This window comes from Heterocephalus glaber, unplaced genomic scaffold, assembly GCF_053883595.1.
Source record: "Heterocephalus glaber isolate CG9 unplaced genomic scaffold, H.glaber_assembly_v1.0 deba00000738, whole genome shotgun sequence".
NCBI lineage: Eukaryota > Metazoa > Chordata > Mammalia > Rodentia > Bathyergidae > Heterocephalus > Heterocephalus glaber.
The window spans coordinates 1,875,004-1,896,688 of NW_028258161.1; the positions used below are offsets into that span (position 1 = coordinate 1,875,004).

General features: G+C 44.7%; 1 protein-coding gene and 1 pseudogene across 5 annotated transcripts in view; one reads left to right on the top strand and one right to left on the bottom strand.

Moving 5' to 3' along the window:
* The window catches only part of Uck2 (uridine-cytidine kinase 2), a 167,152-nt gene that overhangs the window by 26,594 nt on the left and 118,873 nt on the right, over positions 1–21,685 (top strand). For all 5 annotated transcript variants that reach the window (XR_015449470.1, XR_015449471.1, XM_087206825.1 and 2 more), the window contains exon 2: positions 20,472–20,631. Coding sequence is in view for 3 of the 5 variants with exons in the window: in XM_087206825.1 (XP_087062951.1) it covers positions 20,472–20,631 (160 nt within the window). In the remaining 2 variants the exon portion in view is untranslated. The remainder of the gene's footprint in view (positions 1–20,471; positions 20,632–21,685) is intronic.
* LOC147829116 (ATP synthase F(0) complex subunit k, mitochondrial pseudogene) lies at positions 8,144–8,470 on the bottom strand (annotated as a pseudogene).

Here is a 21,685-nt window from a genome sequence, read left to right on the forward strand (position 1 = left end):
GGCTGGGGGCTGGGGATGTGGGTCAGTGGTAGAGCACCTGCCTAGAATGCGCAAGACTCTGGGTTCAATCTCCAGCTCTGCAGGGTAGGGATGGGGGTGGAGAGAAGAAGTTATGCAGAGAATCTGATCCTCATTTGTATGGGAAACTGCATTCCCAGTTTTGCACAGCAGCTGAACTTTCCGAAAGAAGGAGACGTGCTTTTTAAGCCAAGGGCTTCTGTGGGGTGAGGGGAGCTGTTATTGGAACCTGATGCTAAAAATTCACTCTGGAAATTTGTTTTGACCTGACCTTGGTCCAGTCGAGTTTGAATACCCTCCAGAGTTTGAATACCCTCCAGTGACGTGTTCTGACAGTCCTGAATATTAGTAGTGGAACAGTGGAGATCATCTTGTAGTGCCTGATAGCTGGTTTGCAGACTGGTTTGGGTTGTGATGAAGATTAAATTCTGCAGTTTGTGGTATAGAAAGCATGTGGCTTGTGTCTTAATGATGTTACGTGTTTGTTAAATATGGCAACCACTTAATTTATGAAATGTTACTTGGTTTTTAGTAGGTTTCTTTTTTTTAAGTTTTCAACACCCAGGTAAGTGAGGCCACATTCTCTACTGTGACTTTGTGGCAGATGAGGATAGCTGTCCCCCTGCCCCCCGTTTTTTGGTATTAGTACTGAGTGTTGAATCCCACGCCCCACATTGAAGGCAAGAGCTTTGCCCATAAGCTACACTTCCTCTTTGAGGCAGGGTCTTCCTAAGTTGCCTAGGTTGGCCTTGAACCTGTGATTTTCCTGTCTGATTCACTTGTAGTTGGGATTACAGGCCTGTGCCGCTGTGCCAGCTAGGATATTTTTTAAAACTTTCATTACTTTTATGGGTTGTCAGCACCTTGTATGTGGGGTTTGGGTTTGACTTCATTCTGCTTGAGCCTTATGTGGTATATAAAAAGTAATTAGAACTGTGTAAAGAAGGAAAAATGATACATGTCTCCATCTCCCAGATATAGCCATTGTTACCACTTAAATTGTATTCAGAACTTCCTTATATATGCACATCTTTGGAGCTCATTTTCCATTTTGGGCAAAATTGAGAATTTATACACAGTGATCACTTAGTATGTGTGGAGGATTTGTCTCAGGACCTCCCCCCTTTCCTCTTGTGTACCAAAAGTGGAGGGTAGTCAAGACCCTTATATAAAAGAGTGCATCCTCTCTAATTTATAATACCCACCACAATGTAAATGGTATATAAATAGTTGTTACTGCTATATTGTTAGGGAGTGACAAGGAAAAAAAGTCTGTATACGGTTAGTACAGATGCATCTTCCTAAATATTTTCATTTTGTGGTTGGTTGTGCAATCCTCAGATATATGGACTATATAATTTGATAATATCCTGAACGTTTTCCGTATGGAACTATTTGCAAACATGGCTTCTGGTAGTGGTGGACATTGAGTTAGCAGCATACCAAGAGTTAACAGCCCTTATTACTTGTGACCAGGTAGGCGGTAGGGTGTTGTCAACTTTTGTGCAGTGGTTGGTATCCTCATAAATTTTGTTATTCTTTATTTCTTCAGGAAAAAGTCCTAGCAGTGGCATTTATAGTTACAAGGATGAACATATATATTTTTGTTGTTGTTGTTGTTTTTGTTGTTGTTGTTTCTGAGCTCATTTTGTTTTACTTTCACTCGAACATATCTCATGGCCAAATTGGCAGGTGAAAATTTTGGTGCTTGCTATGGACAGTGCAGTGAGCAGCATCCCAATGGTGGGTTCGTGCTCTCGGCCCCTCAGCAGGCATGACGAGCGTGGCAGCAAGAGTCACAGTGGAACAAACTGGAAAGACTTGTCCCAACATCTTCTGTTCTTGCATTTTTGGAGGATTTCTTTGCAACAGCCCTATCTATGTATTCCTTTTCTTTTTTCCATGTAAAAAGAAAGACCTCCTATGATGGCCACACAGTCTGTTCCATTCCAGTAGGAAGCTCTTCTACCATGAGGAGACAGTGAGGGGGGTCTGGGGTGAGCGCCCGTCTAGTCACTAGCCAGGCACCCCGATGAGAGAGCTTGGAAGGGAGGTCCCGCTGGTCAGCCAGGACTGCCTTCACAACACACTCGAGACTTGACTTCCGTCAGGAGTGACAGACCTGACCTGAGCACAGCTGGGGTCCAGCATTTGGGAGGCACAGCTGTGGTCCAGCGTTTGAGGCAGCTGGGACTACACAGTGAGACCCTGTCTCAAAAAGAAGCAAGAGTGATGATGACCTGCTGATTCTGTAAAGGCCTAATGCTCACCACCCGCTGAGCGGAACATCTATTTGTGCTTTTAGAACGTGGGCTTTGTTGGCTGGCCTTGGCTGTGTGGCTGGGCGCTGAGGAAGAGCCCTTGAAGTGGAATGGTAGGGTTGAGTGAGGAGTGGGATGGGGAAGAAAAGGAGGAAGTGAAAGGAGTGAAGGTGCTTCTGGGAGGAGTCTTCTTTGAAGCTTTCCTGGAAGGTATATGAGCCGGAGATTATACTTGTGGTGCTTTTAGCAGGTGCCTGGCTTGAAGATGGGAATTAGTGATGCATGTTACTGCTTTTTCTCAATTTAGTATTTGTTAATGAACAAATTGAGTTTTATATCTGAAAAGTTACAGGACAAAAGCTCCCTTGGCCACCTGATTTCAGGTGCTATTTTTCAGCCTTAGCCTGGGAGCATCTTAGTTTTAGTGACTGCCTGAGTGGGGTTAATATTCCTATTGAGGGCTTGGCACTGGTTATGGATGTACAGAGGTTAACAAGATAGGATCCCTGCCCTTGAGTGATATAATTTAAAGGTGGAGGAAGGCATAATAGTATAAATGGATAATTTTTTATTGGGACTAAAATATATGCAATATCTGTCTTTTTTAAAGCTTAAAGTTCTTTGGGATTAAGTATGCTCATACTGTTTAACTATGTAGTTTAGGCTGGCGTCGAACCCACTATGTATCCCAGATTGGTCTGAACTCATGGTGACCTTCCTGCTTCAGCCTCCCGCATGCTGGGATTACAGGTGTGCTGCACCACCACGCCTGGGTGCTCACATTGTTTGCAACTACCATTGTCATCCATGTCCAGAACTTTCGGCAGAAACTCTATCACCACTCTCCCAAGGTGAACCCAGGACCTCACACATGCTAAGCAAGTGCTCTACCACTCAGCCACACCCCTAGCTCTTTCTTTTCTTTTAAGATAGGTTCTTGCTGAGTTGCCCAGGTTGGCCTTGAAGTTGGAATCCTTCTGCCTCAGCCTCTATCTAGTAGCTGGGATTACAGGTGTGTGCCAGCACACCTGGTTTGTATGTTCATGTTTGTTTACCCACTCACCTGTTAATGGAAAGATGGATCTGAGTTACTTCTCCCTTTTGCCTCATGTGAATAAAGCTATGAATGTTTGTGTGTAAGTATTTGAGTCTCTGCTTTCAGTTCTTCTGGGTATGTACTCCAAAGTGGAACATTGTATCCTATGGTAATTTTATGTTTAATTTTTGAGGTGTTACCGTAAGTTTTCCACAGAGGCTCCACTGTTTTTCATTTCCTTCTCCAGTTGTACACAAGAATTATAATTTTACAGCCTTGCACGTGGTATTTTCTGAGTTTTTTCTTTTTCTTTAAATAAATAATCATCATCCTAATAGGTATGAAAGGGTGTCTCTTTGTGGATTTGATTCGGACTTCCATGACAGTCACCTGTGTTGAGCATCTTTTTATATGCACACTGTCCATTTGTATTCTTTGGAGAAATATCTGTTCAAGTGCTCACTGATTTTTTAAATCAGATTCTTTGTTCTTTTTTAGTTGTGTTTTAGTTCTTTGCTTCAGGATATCAATCTTTTATCAAATACATAAATTGCAAGTATTTTCTCCCATTACATGTTTCTCCTTCCTCCTTTACATCCTTATTAGTGCTTATAGGTTATACAGATTAATGGGTTTCATTCTGGGTGATTTGTACACATACATTCACACCTGTACTTCCATCACCCCCTAATCACCTCCCTCCTCCATCCATGTTAGAGGGGCTTCAATGCATATAATAGATTTTGATCAGATTCATTATGGGATCTTCTTTTTTTTTTGGTACTGGGGATCGAACTCTTGTCCTTGTGCTTTCAAGGCAAGCGACGGAACCACTGAGCTAAATCTCCGGCCCCAGGATCTTCTTTTGATAGTGCCCATTGATGCATAAATGTTTTTAATCTTTGATGGGATCCATCTCACTTGTCTTGTTGTTCTGTGCCTTTGGTGTCATATCCAAGAAATCATAGACAAATCCTTCATCATGATGCTTTACCCCCCGTGTTTTCTTCTACATGTTTTATGGTTTTAGCTCTTTAGTTTTTTGATCCATTCTGAGTTAATTTTTATATATGATATGGCAAGTTTATTAGTCTGATTTCCTATGATTGTGACAATACCTGAGAAGATCAGGTTAAGGGAAGGTAAGATTTACTTTGGCTCACGGTTTCAGAGGTTTCCGTCCATGGTCACTTGGGTCCCTCTTTTCTGGGTCTGTGGTGAGTAGCACCGTTACTAGAGGAACATAGTGAGGCAAAGCTGCTCACTTCATGGCTGCCAGGAGTTGATCAGAGGAAGAGAGGAAGGTGCTGGGGGCAAAACACACCCTTCCAGGGCTTGCCCCAGGGACCTACTTCTTCCAACCAGGTTCCACCTCCTAGTGTTCTCTCCACCTCTTGACAGCCTGGTAGGCCAGGACTCCAACAATGGATTAATCAGTGGCTGAGGCCAGAGCCCTCATAATCCACGTGCCTCCCACTGCTGAACACTGTTGATTGGAAACAAACCTTCAGCACATGAGCTTTCAAGGGACAGTCTAGATCCAAACCATCATAGGAAGGACCAGCCAACTTCATGTGGGTTTGTTTGGTATATGGCTGCCTCGTGCTCTCAGTGCCCAATTTGTTGAAGGATAATTTAACATGCCAAGGAAAATGCTCAGCTGCTCCCCAGAGGAATCTGTGAGCCTCAGCGTGTGGTACGAGGGCTCTGCTTGAGTGATATAGAGGAGATCTGAGCTCCTCACCCTGTGGTGGACGGCACAGGACTGGGAGCATCTGCAGGAGCCCTTTCAGATCAGGTCTAGGGGGAAATTGTCAGGTCAGATTAGAAACACATGGTGTTCACTGTGCTGCTTCATGCCTGTGTGTTGTTATTTACTAACAAGTGTTTTTGGGCAGAAATCCTGGGCGCACATGGCTACTTCGTCCTGAGGTACTCCAGGTTCACTGCTGACATCTGCTCCTCCAGTGGGTACAAAGCCTGAGGCTGTGTGCAGCTGTGCGCTGCAGCTCTGATGGCTTCCTGATGGCTTCCAGAGGGACAGGGCTGCAGTTCTTTTTGTAACCCTTTGTATCTGCGCAGGAAGTTCCTTACAACCTGCTGGTCAATCTCACCTCCTCCCAGTTGCCTGCCCTCTGCCCTCTCTGGCTGCCTGGCCTGACCTTTGAGGGTTCAGGGAGCTGCTGGGCTGGTGCCCTGTTATGGGCCTTCTTTGATCTGTGTGAGGCTGGGGAGTGGAAGGCACAGAGGAGAGAGCTCCTGAGGATAGAGAAGGCGTGGCATTGAGAAAGTAGGGGAATTAAAAAAAATGTGTACATGAAAATGTTTTTCTAAATAAGACATGATAAAGAAAACCATAAATCGATTCGACAACATCAGTAAAATTGCTTCAAGAAACATTTGTTTAAAATGAAAAGACAATTAACTGGAAAGATTTTGAATACAAACGAGAAGGCCAGATTTCTTTATGTAGAGAGCTTTTGAAAATCAGTAACACACTGATAAGAAAGACAGTGATTGAAGATGGAATTCCAACAGACTCACTTCAGGAGCACACTTACCAAAAGACTAGTTCCTGACAACTAGTTACATAAAAGACACTCTCACTTCAAATAGGAAGGCAAATTAAGCAAATAAAGTTAGATACCATCAAAATATGGCAAAGTAGTATCTGGAAATTGATGGAGATTATCTGAGCCAATGGGTGGGAATAAACAGCGTCTATGTTTTACTGTGGCAGACTGGAAACTTATCTTACAGTTATATACATGTGGTGCACGTGCCTGTAATCCTACTTACTGGGACGCTGAGACAGGATGAGCAAGTTTGAAGCTGAAGTTAGCCTGAGCAGCTTAGCAAGGCCCTGTCTCAAAATAAAAAGTGAATAGGGCTATAGCTCAGCACTTACTGGGTTCAGTTGCTAGTGTGGGATGGAGGACCTCAAACCATAACAAAAGGCTAAAACCCACATTTACATATATATGTCCATAGAAAGTTTATTGCAGAAAATCTAGACAAATTTAAATGTCCATCAGTGGAGGGCTACCTGTAATTCCTTCACACAAAGGAATACTGTGAAGCCCTTAAAAAGAACCAGTCTTAAAGTGGTGGTGTCATGTTTTAGCAATTCGAGCAAATGAAAGTGTAGACAGCATGGATGTGTGTGTGTGTGTGTGTGTGTACCCAAGAGAGTTACCTCTTTTTTTTTTTTGGTATCGGGGATCGAACTCGGGACCCTTGCACTTGCAAGGCAGGCACCGGAACCACTGAACTAAATCCCCAGCCCTAGTTAGCTCTTAAAGATGGTTGTGAAATTGAAAATGGAGGCAGCCTAAGAAGTGGCCAGCAAGGTGGCTGGCAAATAGTGTGGGAAAGAGACAGACTTTGTGCTCTATTCTATTTATGTTTTGTGGATTTTGCATCATGTTGAAGCTTTTTTGTGTTCACTTTTGTATTGTCTTTTTCATTTTCTGTATGTTTTACTTCTAAAATGTTTGTTCTACATTGGAGGGTTTAAAAATTTTTTTTTTAAACTGGAGATGGGACTCAAGGACCTTGCCCCTTGCAAGGTGCCACTGAGCTAAATCCCCGGGTGGAGGTATATTTTGAAAAGTTAACTACCTTGAAAAATTCCATAGAGGTAGAATAAGATATTTATAAAAGACAGTAAAATAGAAAGATCAGGTTAAGAACTACAGAAACAAAGAAGGGCTGGGGATTTTTAGCCCAGTGGTGCCCGGGCCTGCCTTGCAAGCACAAGGTCCTGAGTTCAATCCCTGGCACCAATAAATAAATCAAAAAAGAAAACCTCAGAATTTCTTTTCTGGTTTTAAATTACCAGTATTTCATAATGAATAAGGTAAAGGCAGATAACAGAATTCTAGCATATATAGAGAAATGGAAAACTTAATTACCTGAAGTTGGTATATGAATCGACATTATCCCCAGCGGGAGGAAGAGCTCCCTTCTCCCAGGAGGGAAGGAGTTTGGTGGCAGCCATCTTGGAGACCAGCTATTGCACATGCTTATGAAGGTGTCTGAAAAATTGCTTGCCAGAATGGTTATTTCTGGTGGGAGGTTTTAGCTAGGTATTTCTTTCTTTCACTTAATTTTTTTCAAACAAGGATCGGACCCTTGTCCTCTTCTTTTACTACCTGCAGAACATCGTCTCTACTTGCTGTCAGATCGTCCAGTAGCAAAGTCCTCCCTCACTACTCATGAATCATTTCTTCGTGTTTTCATCTCCCATCTTGTTGCCTTTTTCCAATATCACTCTTCCTTTTAGTTTTTTTTTTGTACTGGGGATCGAATTTGGGAGCTTGCGCTTGCGAGGCAGACACCAGAACCACTGAGCTAAATCCCCAGCCCCCTTTAGTTCTTTTTTTTATTAACACATTTTATTTAATTTTATCCCCTTCGCCCTCAAGCCCCATCCGCTTCCTATGTACAGAAGCTTTGTTGCCATTTTTTCTTTCTATCCTTTTTTTTTTTTTGGTACTGGGGATCGAACTCGGGTCCTTGCGCTTGCACAGCAGGCAACAAAACCACTGAGCTAAATCCCCGGCCCAAATCTGTGTTGTTTTAATCTGCATCTCTCGAGTGACCAGAGATGTTGAATCTTTTTCATATATTTATTTGCCATTTCTACTTCACCTGAGATGCTCACTTTTGGATTGGGTCTTTAAATTTGAGAGGTTTGAATTTTCTTTTTTAGTTCTTTATATATTCTAGATAGTAGTCCTTTGAGGAACAGCTGACATTTTTTCCCACATTGTGGGTTGTCTCTTCACTCTGTTGGTGGTTTCTCTTGCTGTGCAGAAGCTTTTTTATTTCCAGGTTCATAATTTATTGTACAAACTGAGTATTACATGATGAGTGACAGCTCTTCCAGGCGCGGGAACTTCACAGATGAAGTCAGATACTGTAAAATCCACTTATGTTGCTTTCATAGCTGACGTTTTTGTGTTTTTTAGACCTTAACTTGAAATACAAGATCGTCAGAGCAATGCCTCCATATGTAGCCAGTACACAATTCATTCTACCTGTGAGAGTGTAAGAATTGAAATATTTTTTGGTGCCAGTGAACTGGTACTGGGCGTCGGGTTCTGGACCTGCCATGATTTCAATCTCACCAGAGCCACAAATTCCACAGCTCCCTCTACCGCCCGACCGGAAGAAGCCACCTCTGCAGAAGCTTTTTAATAAGATGAGATCCCAGTTGTTGATTTTTTATGATAGATCATATGTGATTGTGGTTTTGTTCGTAAAATCTTTGCCTACACCAGTGTCTTCAAGAGTTCTACCTAGTTTACTGCATGATGAGAGATACAGGTTTAGTTTCAATCTTCAGCAAGTGGAAAGCCAGTTTTTCCAGCACCATTTATTAAAGAGGCTATCTTTCTTCCAGCAAGGGTGTTTGGCTCCTCTGTCAAAGATAAGGTGGCTGAGTATGCCTGGAGTTGTTTGTGCATCTTCTAATCTGTTCCATTGATCCTTGGGTCTGTTCTTTTTCCAGTACCATGCTGTTTTTATCACTAGCTTGGTGGTATAACTTCAAATCAGGGATTGTAATGCCTCCTGCCTTTCATCTGTTGCCCAGAATTGCCTCTGCTATTCTGGGTCTCTTCAGGTTCCAACTGAATTTTAGGATTGTTTTTTCTGAATTCTGTGAGATATGGTATTGGTGTTTTGATTGGGATTGCATTAAATCTTGGAAGTATGACCATTTTCACTACGTTGGCTCTTCTGACCCAAGAATAAGAAATGTCTTTACATTTCCTGGTATCTTCTTTGATCTTTCCAGAGTACTGTAGTTTGACACATGAAGGTCTTTTATACTTCCTTCATTATTTCATTTTTTTGGATGCTATTGTGAAAGGTGTTGGTTCCTTAATTTCTCTCTCAGTGAGTTTATTATCTGTGTCAGAAATGCTTTTGATTTTTGAGTGTTGACTTTTATCCAGCTATGCTACTGAATTTGTTTATTAAATCTAGCAGTATTTTTGTGGAGTTTTTGAGGTCTTCTGTGTAGAATATCATGTCATCCTCAAATAATAATTGCTCCCTCCCTCCCTTCCTATCTTTACCGTGGATTGAACTCAGGACCTTGTACTTCAAGGCAGGAACAGCACCACTGAGCTAAATCCCCGGGCCCTTTTTATTTTTTTCTCGTCTGATTGTGCTGGCTAACGTTTTCAGAACTGTATTGAATAAGAGTGGTGATAGTGGATATCCTTTTTTTTTTTTGCAATTGTATTTATTCGGAAAACATTTATTGGTACATTCTAGATATGGATGATACATGATAACATTCATCATGCAGAATTTGTACCAGTACATGATATATCTTTTTTGTTTTTTCCCTAACCCCATCCCCCCATGTACAGAAGCTTTTTTTTTGCCTCTTCCATTTTCTCCTTTTGGCCCCTTTCCCCTTCCCTTGTTCCCCTTCTCATTGGACTTTTTCTTCCCATTTCCCAATGTCTGTGGTACATTTTCGTCATTTCCACTTCATGCCTTTTCTTTCCTGGAACATAATCTTGTAATCATTGATGTTTTGCACCAGTATTTTAATTGTGAAGTGCACTTTAGCCATAGGATAATGTGGTTTTAAGCAGTTACATAGATATGAAAAAGATAAGGGTCATGGATCATGATGAGATTTTCAATTTTGTTTTTTTGTTGCTTGTTCTTTTAAAGCTGAATGGGCTTTGCAGGAAAGATGTGTGAAATGGAAATTTGAGGAGTCTTGATTAAAAGGTTTCATTGAACTTATATTTTGGGTCACCACTGTCTCATGCACATTTCTGCCCATTCATACTTCCAGCCCATTTGTGGAATAGAAGACCTTACAATCAATAGTAAGGGAGCTAACATGAAGAGGTTGGGTTGTGGGAGATGTCCCTGGTATGGCAGAGGCAGTTCCTGTGTACCCACTCTGAAAAGTAAAGGGGCCCGTTGCTTTTTGGCCTTCTGACGATTGGGAAATTCTTGTCTCTTGATTTTTAAGACTCTATCTTGCCCAGAGAGTGAGGGGAATTTCTGTGGTGACACAAAAGCTCTGCAAAATAGCACTTTCCACATCTGCAGCCTGATCATTGAAACTCACTTGCAGGCCCCAAAGCACACTGCTGGATCTGGGAGCAGCTCCTTATCCAACAAGGAAACAGCAGACCAAACTGGGAGCTCTTCTCAGTGTGCATGACAATTATTAACCAGGATATTTGAGGAAGGAATCGCTCCCGTATTCCAGAGTAGAGCAACAGTTTACTATTAGAGCAAACAGGAAACAGCGGGAAAAGTTCTGAGGAAAAAAAAAATCACAAAGTGAACCGATACATCTTCATGAATTTATGCCTGGAAGCAGGGAAAAACAATCTATGAGCAGCAGTGTGCAGAAATAGAAGCTGAAGAAAGTGCTTTGATCACAAAAAAGAAATTGAGCCCATTCATTAACAATGGCAGGTGTATCATCACACACTTGTGGCTTAAAGCAACCCAAATTTATTCTCTTAGGGTTTGGAGGCGAGAAGAGCAAAAATTAGGCGCCTGGAAGCGTTTGATCCCCTGGAAGGCGTGAAGGAGAAGCCCAGCTTGCTTCTTTCCTTCCCACCTTCCGGTGCTATTCCATCCTAATGGACATCACTCTGTCTCCACTCGTGTCTTTGTGTTTCTCCCTTTCCGGTTTCCTAATTCAGCATGACTTCATCTCAAGATCGTTACCTTACGAAGTACGGTCATATTCTAAGGTTCTGTAATTTAAGGAATGGCTATGCCCTGTCTTCTGCTTCCCCCGATCCCAAAATATTTCACTTTATTCCAGTTAGCTATGAATTAACTGTTGCTTTATGAGGGGAGAAAAATGGAAAGCCAAGAGGCAGAATTTCTGGAATTATAATAGGACTAAAATCAGAAAATGAATGACCATCAGTTTTTTGCTGTTGTTGTGGTGGTGGTACTGGGAATTGAACCCAGGGCCTTTGCTCTCAGATTCCTCTCTAGCCCCCTTTAAAAAATGCTTTTGAGACACTGTCTTGTCAATACATACAGTAAGTTGTGTAGGCTGGACATGAACTTGCAATCCTCCTGCCTCAGCCCCTCAGAGTGCTGGGATTACAGGTGTGTACTGCCACATCTAGCAGCCTTAAATCTTTTTTGGCAATAGTAGATAAGCTGTTTTAATTTATGATTACTTCCAAGGTGGTAAACTCACTCTTGTTTTTCCATTAGTGTGGCCTGTGAAACTTCAGGAGTCTTCTTCTCTGTGATTTTTGATTTCTAAAATCTTGGGGCCCTGGAGGTGGTATGAGTGATGAATGCAGCAAAAATGTAGAAGAAAATTGGAAGTGCTAATTCAGGATTTGAATTTCTTTCTTCAGAAACTAAGTTCACACGAAGCATTGCCTGTGAAAGATTCTGCAGAGCTCCCCGTTGCCATCCCGTGCTCTTCCATATCCCTCCCCGCCGCCCTGCCCAGAGGAGGGAGAAGAGCCGGCTTTTCCGGTCTCTCACCCTAGGGACCGCAGGTCTTTGCAGCTGTAACTTCTGTAATAGTCATGTTATCCAGACAAGGGGCTCAGTGGTTTGCAGTCTTCCATTCCAACTTGCCTCCCAGTCCTCAGGCAAATGGGGAAGGGAGTGGACCCAGTGTCACCTGCACCCGCATGTCAGCAATAGTCAACAGTCATCCTCCAGGAGCCTTCCCCGAGGCTTCAGTTCCTGCAGGGGGCATGGTAGGCAGCAGTCAGCCAAACTAGCAAGCAGCTGGGACCTGATCAGCCTGAGCTCTGCACATGCGTGTGCACGCCCGGTGCCTTTTTCGTCTCTCCTGTGGAAACGAATACAAAGCGGTATTCGGGGTTAGGATAAGCAGAAGGCCACAAAATTAGTCTCCTTTCTTTTTCCTTTTTTTGTGCCTGAGATTGAACTCCTGGACCTTGCACTTGTGAGGGAGGCGGTGGAACCATTGAGCTAAACCCCCAGCCCTGTCTCCTCCTTTCTCTTCTGCATTTGCCCCTGGTCCTTTCGCCTTCCCTAGTCTTTTGTGAGCCTGCTGCTTGGCAGGGCGTAGGAGTGTTGTGGTTCTCCCGCTGTTCTGCTTTCTGCAAGGAAGGAGTCGGCCAGTACACAACACAACAGCCTCACCAGGGTGGCAGTTGTGTTGGGCCGAGGTTGGAAACATCGCGTCTGCTCCTTCCTCACCCAAACACCTGCATGTGCGAGGGCTCACTGCTTCTGGGACCCCCTAAGAATGTCGTAGACACTGTAGCTACCAGCAGTCTCATTGTAGGGAAGCAGAGGGGACTTAGCTCTCTCTTTCCTAGTAAAGCACTTATCAGAAAACTCACTTCTCAAGGGGCCCAGCAGAGATGTGCTTTGGGTAAGCTGCAGGGGGAGTCGAAGAGCCCCACTGGAGTCTCTTCCTCTTGCTGGTCCTGATGGAGCAAGAGAGCCTCAGGAGCTGGTCAGTTTGGTGAGGAGTCCTGGAAGCCTAGAGTCCTTGCTTCTGCACCAAGGCCAGGCGGTGTGAGGCTTGGTGAACAGCACACATCCTGCAGTCAGCCCGGGAGTGGAGGCCGCCGCACCTCAGGTGTTTTCCAAGTGTGTGATCTTGGGCCAAGTCACTTAATGTGCCTGTCTGGAACTCCGTTTCCTGTACGTGAGATGGTTTAACAAGAAGGCCCTCACACGGGTTGGTGTGAAGATTAAGTTGGCTCCCTTTATCTGTAGGGCCTGCACCCATGGCTTCCAACAACCTTAGATTGAAAATGTTAAGATGTGTAATGTACGTGGGCCAGCTGCCCGCGATGAGGGCTATCATTAGGCATGGCAAACAAAGTGCATTCATAAAAATTTTAAAAATGTTGGTTCCGGTGCCTGCCTTGCAAGCGCAAGGTCCTGAGTTCAATCCCCGATACCAAAAAAAAAAAAAAAAAAAAAATTAAAAATGTGTCAAACAGTTGCATCTGTACTATGTGTGGGTTTTATTACTCCCTAAATGATGCAGCATAACTATGCAGCTTTTCCATTGTAATTAGATATTGTCAGCAACATGGGGATGGTTTTTAAAGCAGAGGGAGAGGATGTATGTAGGTTATATGCAACACTGTACCATTTTATATAAAGGACTTGAGCCTCCTCAGGTTTTGCTATCCAGGGGGTCCCTGGAACTAGTCTCCTCTGAGTCCCCAAGGGATGACTTCATGTAATATCCTTCCAGCTCCTGGTGTACAGTGTTCTGTGGAAGTGTCAGCTACTGTTTGCCACCCCTCAGTGCATTGAGCCTGTTTAATACCTCAGTGATACTGACTCTACAGTGAGCAGAAACAAATATAATTTTAGGAATGTAGATATGACTTTTTAAAAAGCAATATTGGGGTTTGAATCCAGAGCCGCCTGCATATAGAACTATATCCCCAGGCCCTTTATCTTGAGACAACACCTCAATAAATTGCCTAGGTGGGGTTTGAATTTGCAATCCTCCTTCCTCAGCCTCCCAGGGTGCTGGGATTATAGGCGTGTGCCACCATGCCCAGCCATACAAGTGATTTTTAAAGAATTCTTTCCTAGCTATAAATACACAGAGGCTGGCAGGTGACAAGGGGGTGCCCCAAGGTATGGGGACCTTGGCCCAAGAGGGTGCTCCTCTCCCTGCCTCTGAACTCACCTGCAGGCAGCTTGAGTGCTGAGCTGCTTATGGCTCCTGGTGTGGTGAAGACAGCTCCCAGCCAGGACAGGACGGATGTTCCCTGGGGCCAAGGGGACATTTACACAGGAGACCTTCCATACATCAGGATTAGGATCCTATCCCTTCAAAGTGACAGGAAACCTTGAATAACAGGGCTCAAGCAGGATGACTTGTCTCACCGCTGTATTGCAGTGCCTGGTATTATATAAATCTGTAAAAGACAGAGATTGCGCTCTCCCAGCGCTGGGGCTGAGTAGCCCAGGGTCAAAGTGCTCTCTGCTCTCTGTTCCTAGGGGTCAACCCTGTTGCTGCTGCATCACCTGGTGAGGATGGACAGTTGCCGTGTCCTCATTTGGCAGAGGAGTGAGTGCTACATCCTCACATGGCAGGAAAGCAGAAGAAAATGTCCCATTTCCTTGAGTTTTTTTTAATGCCCCAATCTTATCCACAGGGGCTCTTCTTACCTCATGGTTTATCACCTCCTAAAGGCTGCACCATCACTTTATGATGATGTTTTAGCTTGAATTTTTGGAGGCACATTCAGACTTTGGCCCTAACTTGCATGTGACTCTTAGTACTACTATGGTCATTTGAATTTCTGGCTCATTTAGCTTCTCTCTCTCCTATCCTTAGTTGCTGCAATATGGCTGCTTTAGCTCCAGCTCTTAAGTCTTTATTCCAGCCAACAGGAAGGAGGATCAAAGAGGGTCAAAGAAATTAATTAATGAAGTATTCCCAGAGGCTGTTGCTTATGACTCCTGCTTATCTAATTGGCCAGAATTTAGCATGCTCACAGTGAGCTGTGAGGGAGCCTGGGAAATATATGCCCAGCTAAAACTCAGGGACTAAGATTTGGGCACACAGCCAGCCATCTGTACCCAGTATCTTGTACCTTAGGATGGAATCCCTGGGAGCCTAAATCAAGGGTGATGGCTAAGATCGAGGAGCATAGATAGACTGTTTTTGAAATACATCTGAAGAAAAAAGAATTTCTGATCAGTTCAGGCGTTGAGCTCTGGTGACAGTTAACAAACATCTGAGGCACCAAGTCCTGCCAGGGCCTAGGAATAAAGGCTGAGTCACAGCTAGGCCTTGGGCTCAAAAAATTCTCAGGTTGTCAGAATGATCTGTGGCTGCTTTTGGGTGTTGGAGACCTTTATCAGGCAGCAATTAATTTCAGCGTGTGCGTGTGTATGTGTGTGTCTGTGTGTGTGTGTGTGTGTGTGTGTGTGTGTGTGTGTGTGTGTGTAGTTGGGGATGGGGGAGCTCCTCAGCAGCATGTTTCTGGGGCTTGTCCATGACTTCAAGAGTAGATGCCCCACTGCTAGTGATTCAAGGGGAGCTTTCAGGGCCACTTCCCTTTTGCTGCCCTGGGGCTGGTTTGATGTGGGATAGAGTCAGCAGGTTTGAGCTTTGTTCTCAGTTGCACCCAGGGCAAATTACTGGTGCTTTGGTTTTCTCATGCCAGTAAATTAGAGCTTCCGAGCAGTGTGGAGAGCAGCCCGGCCCCCAAAGGAGTGACGTCACGTCTGGGGATCGTGGAGGTTAGTGGTGTGCTTCTGACTTGATGGTGGTGACAGGCAAAGCCACGCTTGCTCTCAGTTAAAGAGCGGAGGAGCTAGATGAGCTCTTCCTGTCCAAGGAAGCTGAGGGCTCCTTGAACCACTAGCTGATGGGGTTGGTTGGTGGACTTGTAGAACAGTGATAGCATGAGTCCACAGCCCACTGTGAAGGGCTGGAGGGAGTAGTGAGTTGTGCACCTCCCTGGGGCCTTGTCGGCTCTGTTAGGCCAAGCCCTCCTGGCTTGGATCTCCTCCCCAATTCTGCTGATTCTCGCAGCTCCGGGAGAGCAGGGCAGACAGATGATGGAATTCCAGCTGGTCAGTGTGGCCATTTCCTGGACTCTTGTGAGGTCACCGCAGGGAAAGGCCACACATCCCTTAGGGACACACCCAGCTGGAAGCCCCTCTGCAGGCGGAGCTGCTGAGGGCCCCTTGGAGTTAGGGGTGGAGGCTTGGAGTGACAGTGCTCATGCCTTGCTTGTTTGATTTCACTCACTCGCAGTATTGGAGCGGGACAGCAGGACCTTCAGGGTGGAAAACACCCTCTAGAAACAGACAGCCTTGGGAGATGGTGCCCAGCTGTGATGGGACAGTGGTTTTAAGGAAGGAGCCTTTCTACAGCAGCTCAAGGACCTATGTGTGCTTGGCCTCTGCTCTTTGGGAACTGGCCGAGCCTGGTGATCAGCTGTGGATGCTCCTGGGGCTTCCCGAGCAGGAACTCTCTGTAGAAAGAGCTCATTGTTCAGTGTGTCTGCTGAATGCTGGGTCCGTAGTTACTGGCTCCTAGCAGCTAGATTCTCTTGAACATAATCGAAATTTCTAGAACAGTTGCGTGCATGTGTGTGCATTTTTTCGTGGTGGTGATGCTGATACCAGGGATCAAATCCAGGGACTGAACCACCGCCCCCCCCTTTCTATTTTTACGCGGAGACAGGGTCTTCTTGCTAAGTTGCCTAGGAAGGGCTTGATGTTGCAATCCTCCTCCTGTTTTCAACGTCCCAAAGCACTGGGATTACATGTGTGCTCCAGTGTGCATTGCAACTTCCTTTGATACATAAATCACTTGTCTGGCTTTAGTTGCATAAAAATCTGTGAAATTTAACATAATATCGAGTGAAGGTAGTAGCACCGGAACAAAACTGTTGTTTTTGTAACCAGTTCTTACCCTGACTCCCTTTCCCTGACATTGTTCTCTCATCCAAGAGTGGAGTAAATTTGTAGAGAACACTGCAGTGGATTCTAAAGCAGCTTCTGTTTGGGAACAGTGAAAAGAATTGGCATGTTTAGAATTAGAACACCTGTAGTTTGAGCCCTGGCTGTGTGACTAAGACATTTAATTTAACTTGGTTGGTTGATTCTCGAGGCTTTAATTTCATTAGGTAATAATAATAATAATAAATAATAATAATAAAAACTTTGTTGCAATGGCATAGTGAATAAACTGTATATCTCCTTTGCTGGTTCTTCCATGTTTGTTTTAAAAACTCCCCTTGTTTCCTAAAGATTCCTTGTATTGACCTCATCTTAAATTTTTTTAATGTTCAGATGGTCTCAGCAGCCCCCAAACCCCTTCAGTAATGTGCTGTGGTAAGGACAGTTATTCTGGGTACAAGCTGAGGATAGTAGAACATGCCTGAGGCTGGAGGATCTGAGTTTGAGGCAAGCTTGGGCTACTAGTGAGTTCAAGGCCACCCTGAACTACACAGCAAGTCCTGTCTCAAAAAGGAATTATTCTGGACACAGTGCATAAAGTGTGCAGAGATGCAAAACTAGGCTGAGCTCAAGGTTCTTGGGCAGTGTGGTGAGCTGGTGCAGGGCAGCCACTAGCAAAGAGGGTGGGGCCCTGGATTGCTAGGGTTAGAAACCTGGCTCCACTGCTGTGCATGTGTGCCTCAGAAAGGCCATTTACCTGCTCTTGCCTCTGTGTTCGCTGTCAGAGGAATTAGTATATTGCTAATTTCATCATGCAAAGTTGTAATAGCTGAGATACTTTCAAAGTGCTGAGCCCAGTGTCTAGTACACAGAAACTAAGCTTTTGATATAAGAATGTTTTTATTTGTTATAATATACATAATGCAGAATTTACCTTCTTGCTCATTTTGAGGTATTTTCAGAGTGTTAGGGGTGATTGCATTGTAGGATATCCAGTCTCCAGAACCTTTGCATTCCCCTCACCCAGGCCCTATAGTGCCATCCAGCTCTGTCTCCTGCATTTCGCTACTCCAGACACCTCCCTAAAGTGGACTCTTAAGAGTATCTGTCTTTTCGTTACTATGTTACCTTAAGTCTTTGTCCAGCAAAACAATTGCACTCACTTTTCTTTAGCTGTCTGTGAGCTCATGTTTTTGTTTGTCTGCTTTCTCAGCCCTTAGTTAGTAGCCAATGGCTTTCTGGGGGGGACCAAGATGATATCTCAAAGCTGCATTTCATCCATTTGGAGGGGGATGCAAGATTAGAGGAAAGGAGAACCCAGATGGAGGCCAGGGAGACATAGAGGTGGGCGTGCAGTAAGAGAAAGAGCATCTGCTCAGGGCAGAGTCAGGCTTCGGTAGGCTCCCTCCTTCCTCTCTAGTGTGCAAAAAATTCAAACCTACACAGAAATAGAAGAGGACAACCAAAGCCCTATGTACCTGTTGCCATGATTGACACTTGTATGGGTTAAGGGCTTATTTTCTACAGTGACCCAAAAGGAAGGAAATAAAGATGTTAAAGATGTAGATTGCCTGAAAGGCAGGTTTAATTTTCCTTGTTTACACATTGTATTTATCTCTCGTCTTCAGACTTCTTGTTGCATTTAGGTTGAAATCAAGAGTAGGTAGCTAGGACTGCGTGATTGCAGGCAGGGCAAGTCACTTACTGGGCTTCCTCATTCACAGAGAGCGCAGGTGAGCTCTAAGAGTGGCTGTAAAGGAAGGAGCACCTACCATGGACCTGGCACCTAATAAGCAACCAGTGACTATGCTGGCAGCTGGTTGCTAGTGGTGGTGTACCTGGAAGGCAAGGGTCAGCAGCCAGGTCTTTGAAAACATGTACCGCAGACCAACAAAATATATATTATCCTTGATCAAGAGCTATGACAAGCTATGGGATGGTGGTGCACTCGGAAGCTAAGGCAGGGAGGTCGCAAGTTCAAGCTCAGCCTGAGTGATTTAGTGAGATCCTGTCTCAAAATAAGAAATAAAGGGCTGGGGATGGAGCTCAGCGAAGACCCTAGGTTCAATCCCCAGTACTGGGGGTAGGTGAGGGGGGTATTAACTTTCTAGAATTGTACTTTGTGCTTATTTTAACGACCACTGTGCAGATTCTGTATTTGGGTTAAAGGAATTGATTATTTTTTTCAAAGTGGTGGTGGTGGTCGAAGTACTGGAGTTACTTACTGTTCATGCAACAAATACAAAATGAGTTTTGACTGTAAATTAAATACCATGTTTTAAATGGTACTGCCCATATTCCTGTATCCATGAATCTCTTCATTTTTTTTGTTTGGACATTTAGAAAAAATTCTATCAACTAGTAAAGGAGATACTGTATCCTCCTATAATTTTAGGATCTAAGAAGCAGATGCCAGTTAAGGAGAGTGAATTAGATGTTTAAAAACATATAATTTATAATCGTATATAGCCTTTGGTTTCGTTGAAGCATTTTCAGTGTTGAATCAAAGTCCTGTGCAACTTGTACCTTTCCTATTTTTAGGGTTTTTTTTGGGGGGGGCGGAATCTGCATCCCCAAAGTATGAAGTAGTTAAAAATGCTCATCCATGTTAATGTGTAAAAGTGTCATCAAAGTCAAAGAAATCCATTTGAAATGATTAACAATTGCGTCCAAATATTATTGACTCAGCAAAAATTCTTCTTTGGTTTGTGTCATAACCTGTACAAAGGGTATTGCGCAAAACATCTTCATCAGCATGGACTAGTGCAACAAGACCAGCTAGTTTTTCTCATGCTCAGACAAACCAGTCAGCCTTATAGGTATTGTAATCTTAAAAAAATCCTGTGGCTTTTCTTTGCTAAAACCAGTTGCTCAAATTAAGTCAGCACAAGGCCTCAAAATTTGAGCCAAGAACGCTCTACATATGCTACTTTTTTATCTTTTATAATTAGGTCAGGTTCCACAAGAAACCTTCAGTTACAGCTTCTAGAGTGATTAGAGATTAAAATTTATCTTCCTATCAAGTGAAAAAAGAGTTAATTGATAAAATAACTTTTGGCACCCCATTCTTTTGGATTCCTGTTCTATGTTCTCCCTTTAACAGACGCTGCATGTCACTGGGGGGACAAAAGGGAGTGGCTGTAGGTATCACTAAACCCAGCGGAGTACGCAAGGCTTGAGCTCATTCAGGAGAGCGGCCAGGCTGCTTTAGGTATTGGCGATTGTCTGTGTCTTGTGTCACTCCAGTGTGGCGGCCCACATTTGTGCAAAGACCATGGCTGTGGGCTGTCAAAAGCAGCCAGCACAGGCAGATGGCAGCTGCCATGTCGGCCTTGCTGCTAACCTAGCTGCCTTCGCTGGGCGTGCCCAGGATAGAGATGTGCAGGAGCCAGCCGAGGATGGCTCGAGGGTGCCTGGTCCTGAGACCCTTTGACCCATCCTGTGATCAGTGTGCTTGTTCCACTACTACTGGGGCAAAAGTAGGCAGAATAAATTAACACTGCTCTGCCTAGTGACTGGCATTGCCCAGGAGTAGTGATTCGTGCTAAGGAGAGGGAGGGAAGGACTTGTGACAGTCCTCTGACAGGCGCGTGCTCCCCCAGCCTTTTATTCCATTGTGCAAGTCAGAAGCCTTTGATTTCCTCCCTCCACAGCCTCCTCTTAGGGAGTATGTGTCCCCTTAGTGACCCTGGGCTCTTTTCCCACCAGTACACTCCCCTTCTCTCATACACTCATCTCCTCTTCTCTCCTTGCAGTCTTCTGTTTGTGCTAAGATTGTGCAGCTCCTGGGGCAGAACGAGGTGGACTATCACCAGAAGCAGGTGGTCATCCTAAGCCAGGATAGCTTCTACCGAGTCCTCACCTCAGAGCAGAAGGCCAAGGCCCTGAAGGGCCAGTTCAACTTTGATCACCCGGGTGAGTTGGGGGAGTTGAAGGGGCATGTTGTGTGTGTGCATGTGTGCGTTTTCACCTGGGTGAAGTGGCAGTAGTTATGTCTCACCCATGAGGAAGTGTTTCACTTCTGAGTCTGTTTCCCAGCTATGAAACAGGGGCCTAACCGCTACTTTGCCAGGTTATTGGGGTCTTACAGGAGAGGAGGGGCTTTGAAACACCTCTCGTGGTGCTGGCTCATTAAGTACCGATGGAGCAAGTCTGTCTTGAGTAAAGGTGACCACCGTGAGTCTTGGACCCAATGGGCCAGCCCCAGGAGTGAATGAATGTGGCCGATCCTTCTGCCTCCTGATAGGCAGCACCCTGTGTCACCCGCTCCTTCCAACCCCACGTGTGGGCACACGATCTGTGTTCAACTCCCTGACCAGCCCAGAGGGAAACGGGCTCCAGGTGGCTGCCTGAAGGAACCTTGCTGACAGCCCAGCTGGGCAGGCTGTTCCTCCTGTTACTGTGGGTTCCTCATGACGGTTGGAATCCAGCCTTCTTCTTGGCACGGAGCCTGTGGGCCTCCCCTAGTCATGAGTGTGTCTTCCTGGTTGCCATGTGGCAGTCCCGGGACAGCAGCTGGAGGGAGAGCGAGAAGAGATGTCCAGGCTGGGAATGGAATGTCGGAGGAGGAAAAAGGAAATCAGTTTGCCAGAACTCATTCATAGACCAGGGAACTTTCGTATTATTCTGCTTTGGGTTGAAATCAGCTTTGGGGTGATGTATTAGTCACTTTCCTGCTGGGACAAAATACCCAACACCCACAATTTAAAGCAATGAGAAGTTTATTGTGGCTTACAGTTCAGTGGGTTGGGTCCATGGTTGGCCAGTTCCAAGGCAGAAATTGCATGATGGGAGAGCCCGGTGGAGGACAGCTGCCCACAGCATGTCAGCTAGAGAAGGCAGGAGCCAGGACAAGAATATACTCTCCCAGTTAGCCCCCAGTGACCTGTCCTCTTTTGCTGTGCCCTACCTCTGAATATGAGATCTTTGAGGGCCATTTTAGGCCTAAACTATGACACCGGGAGGTATG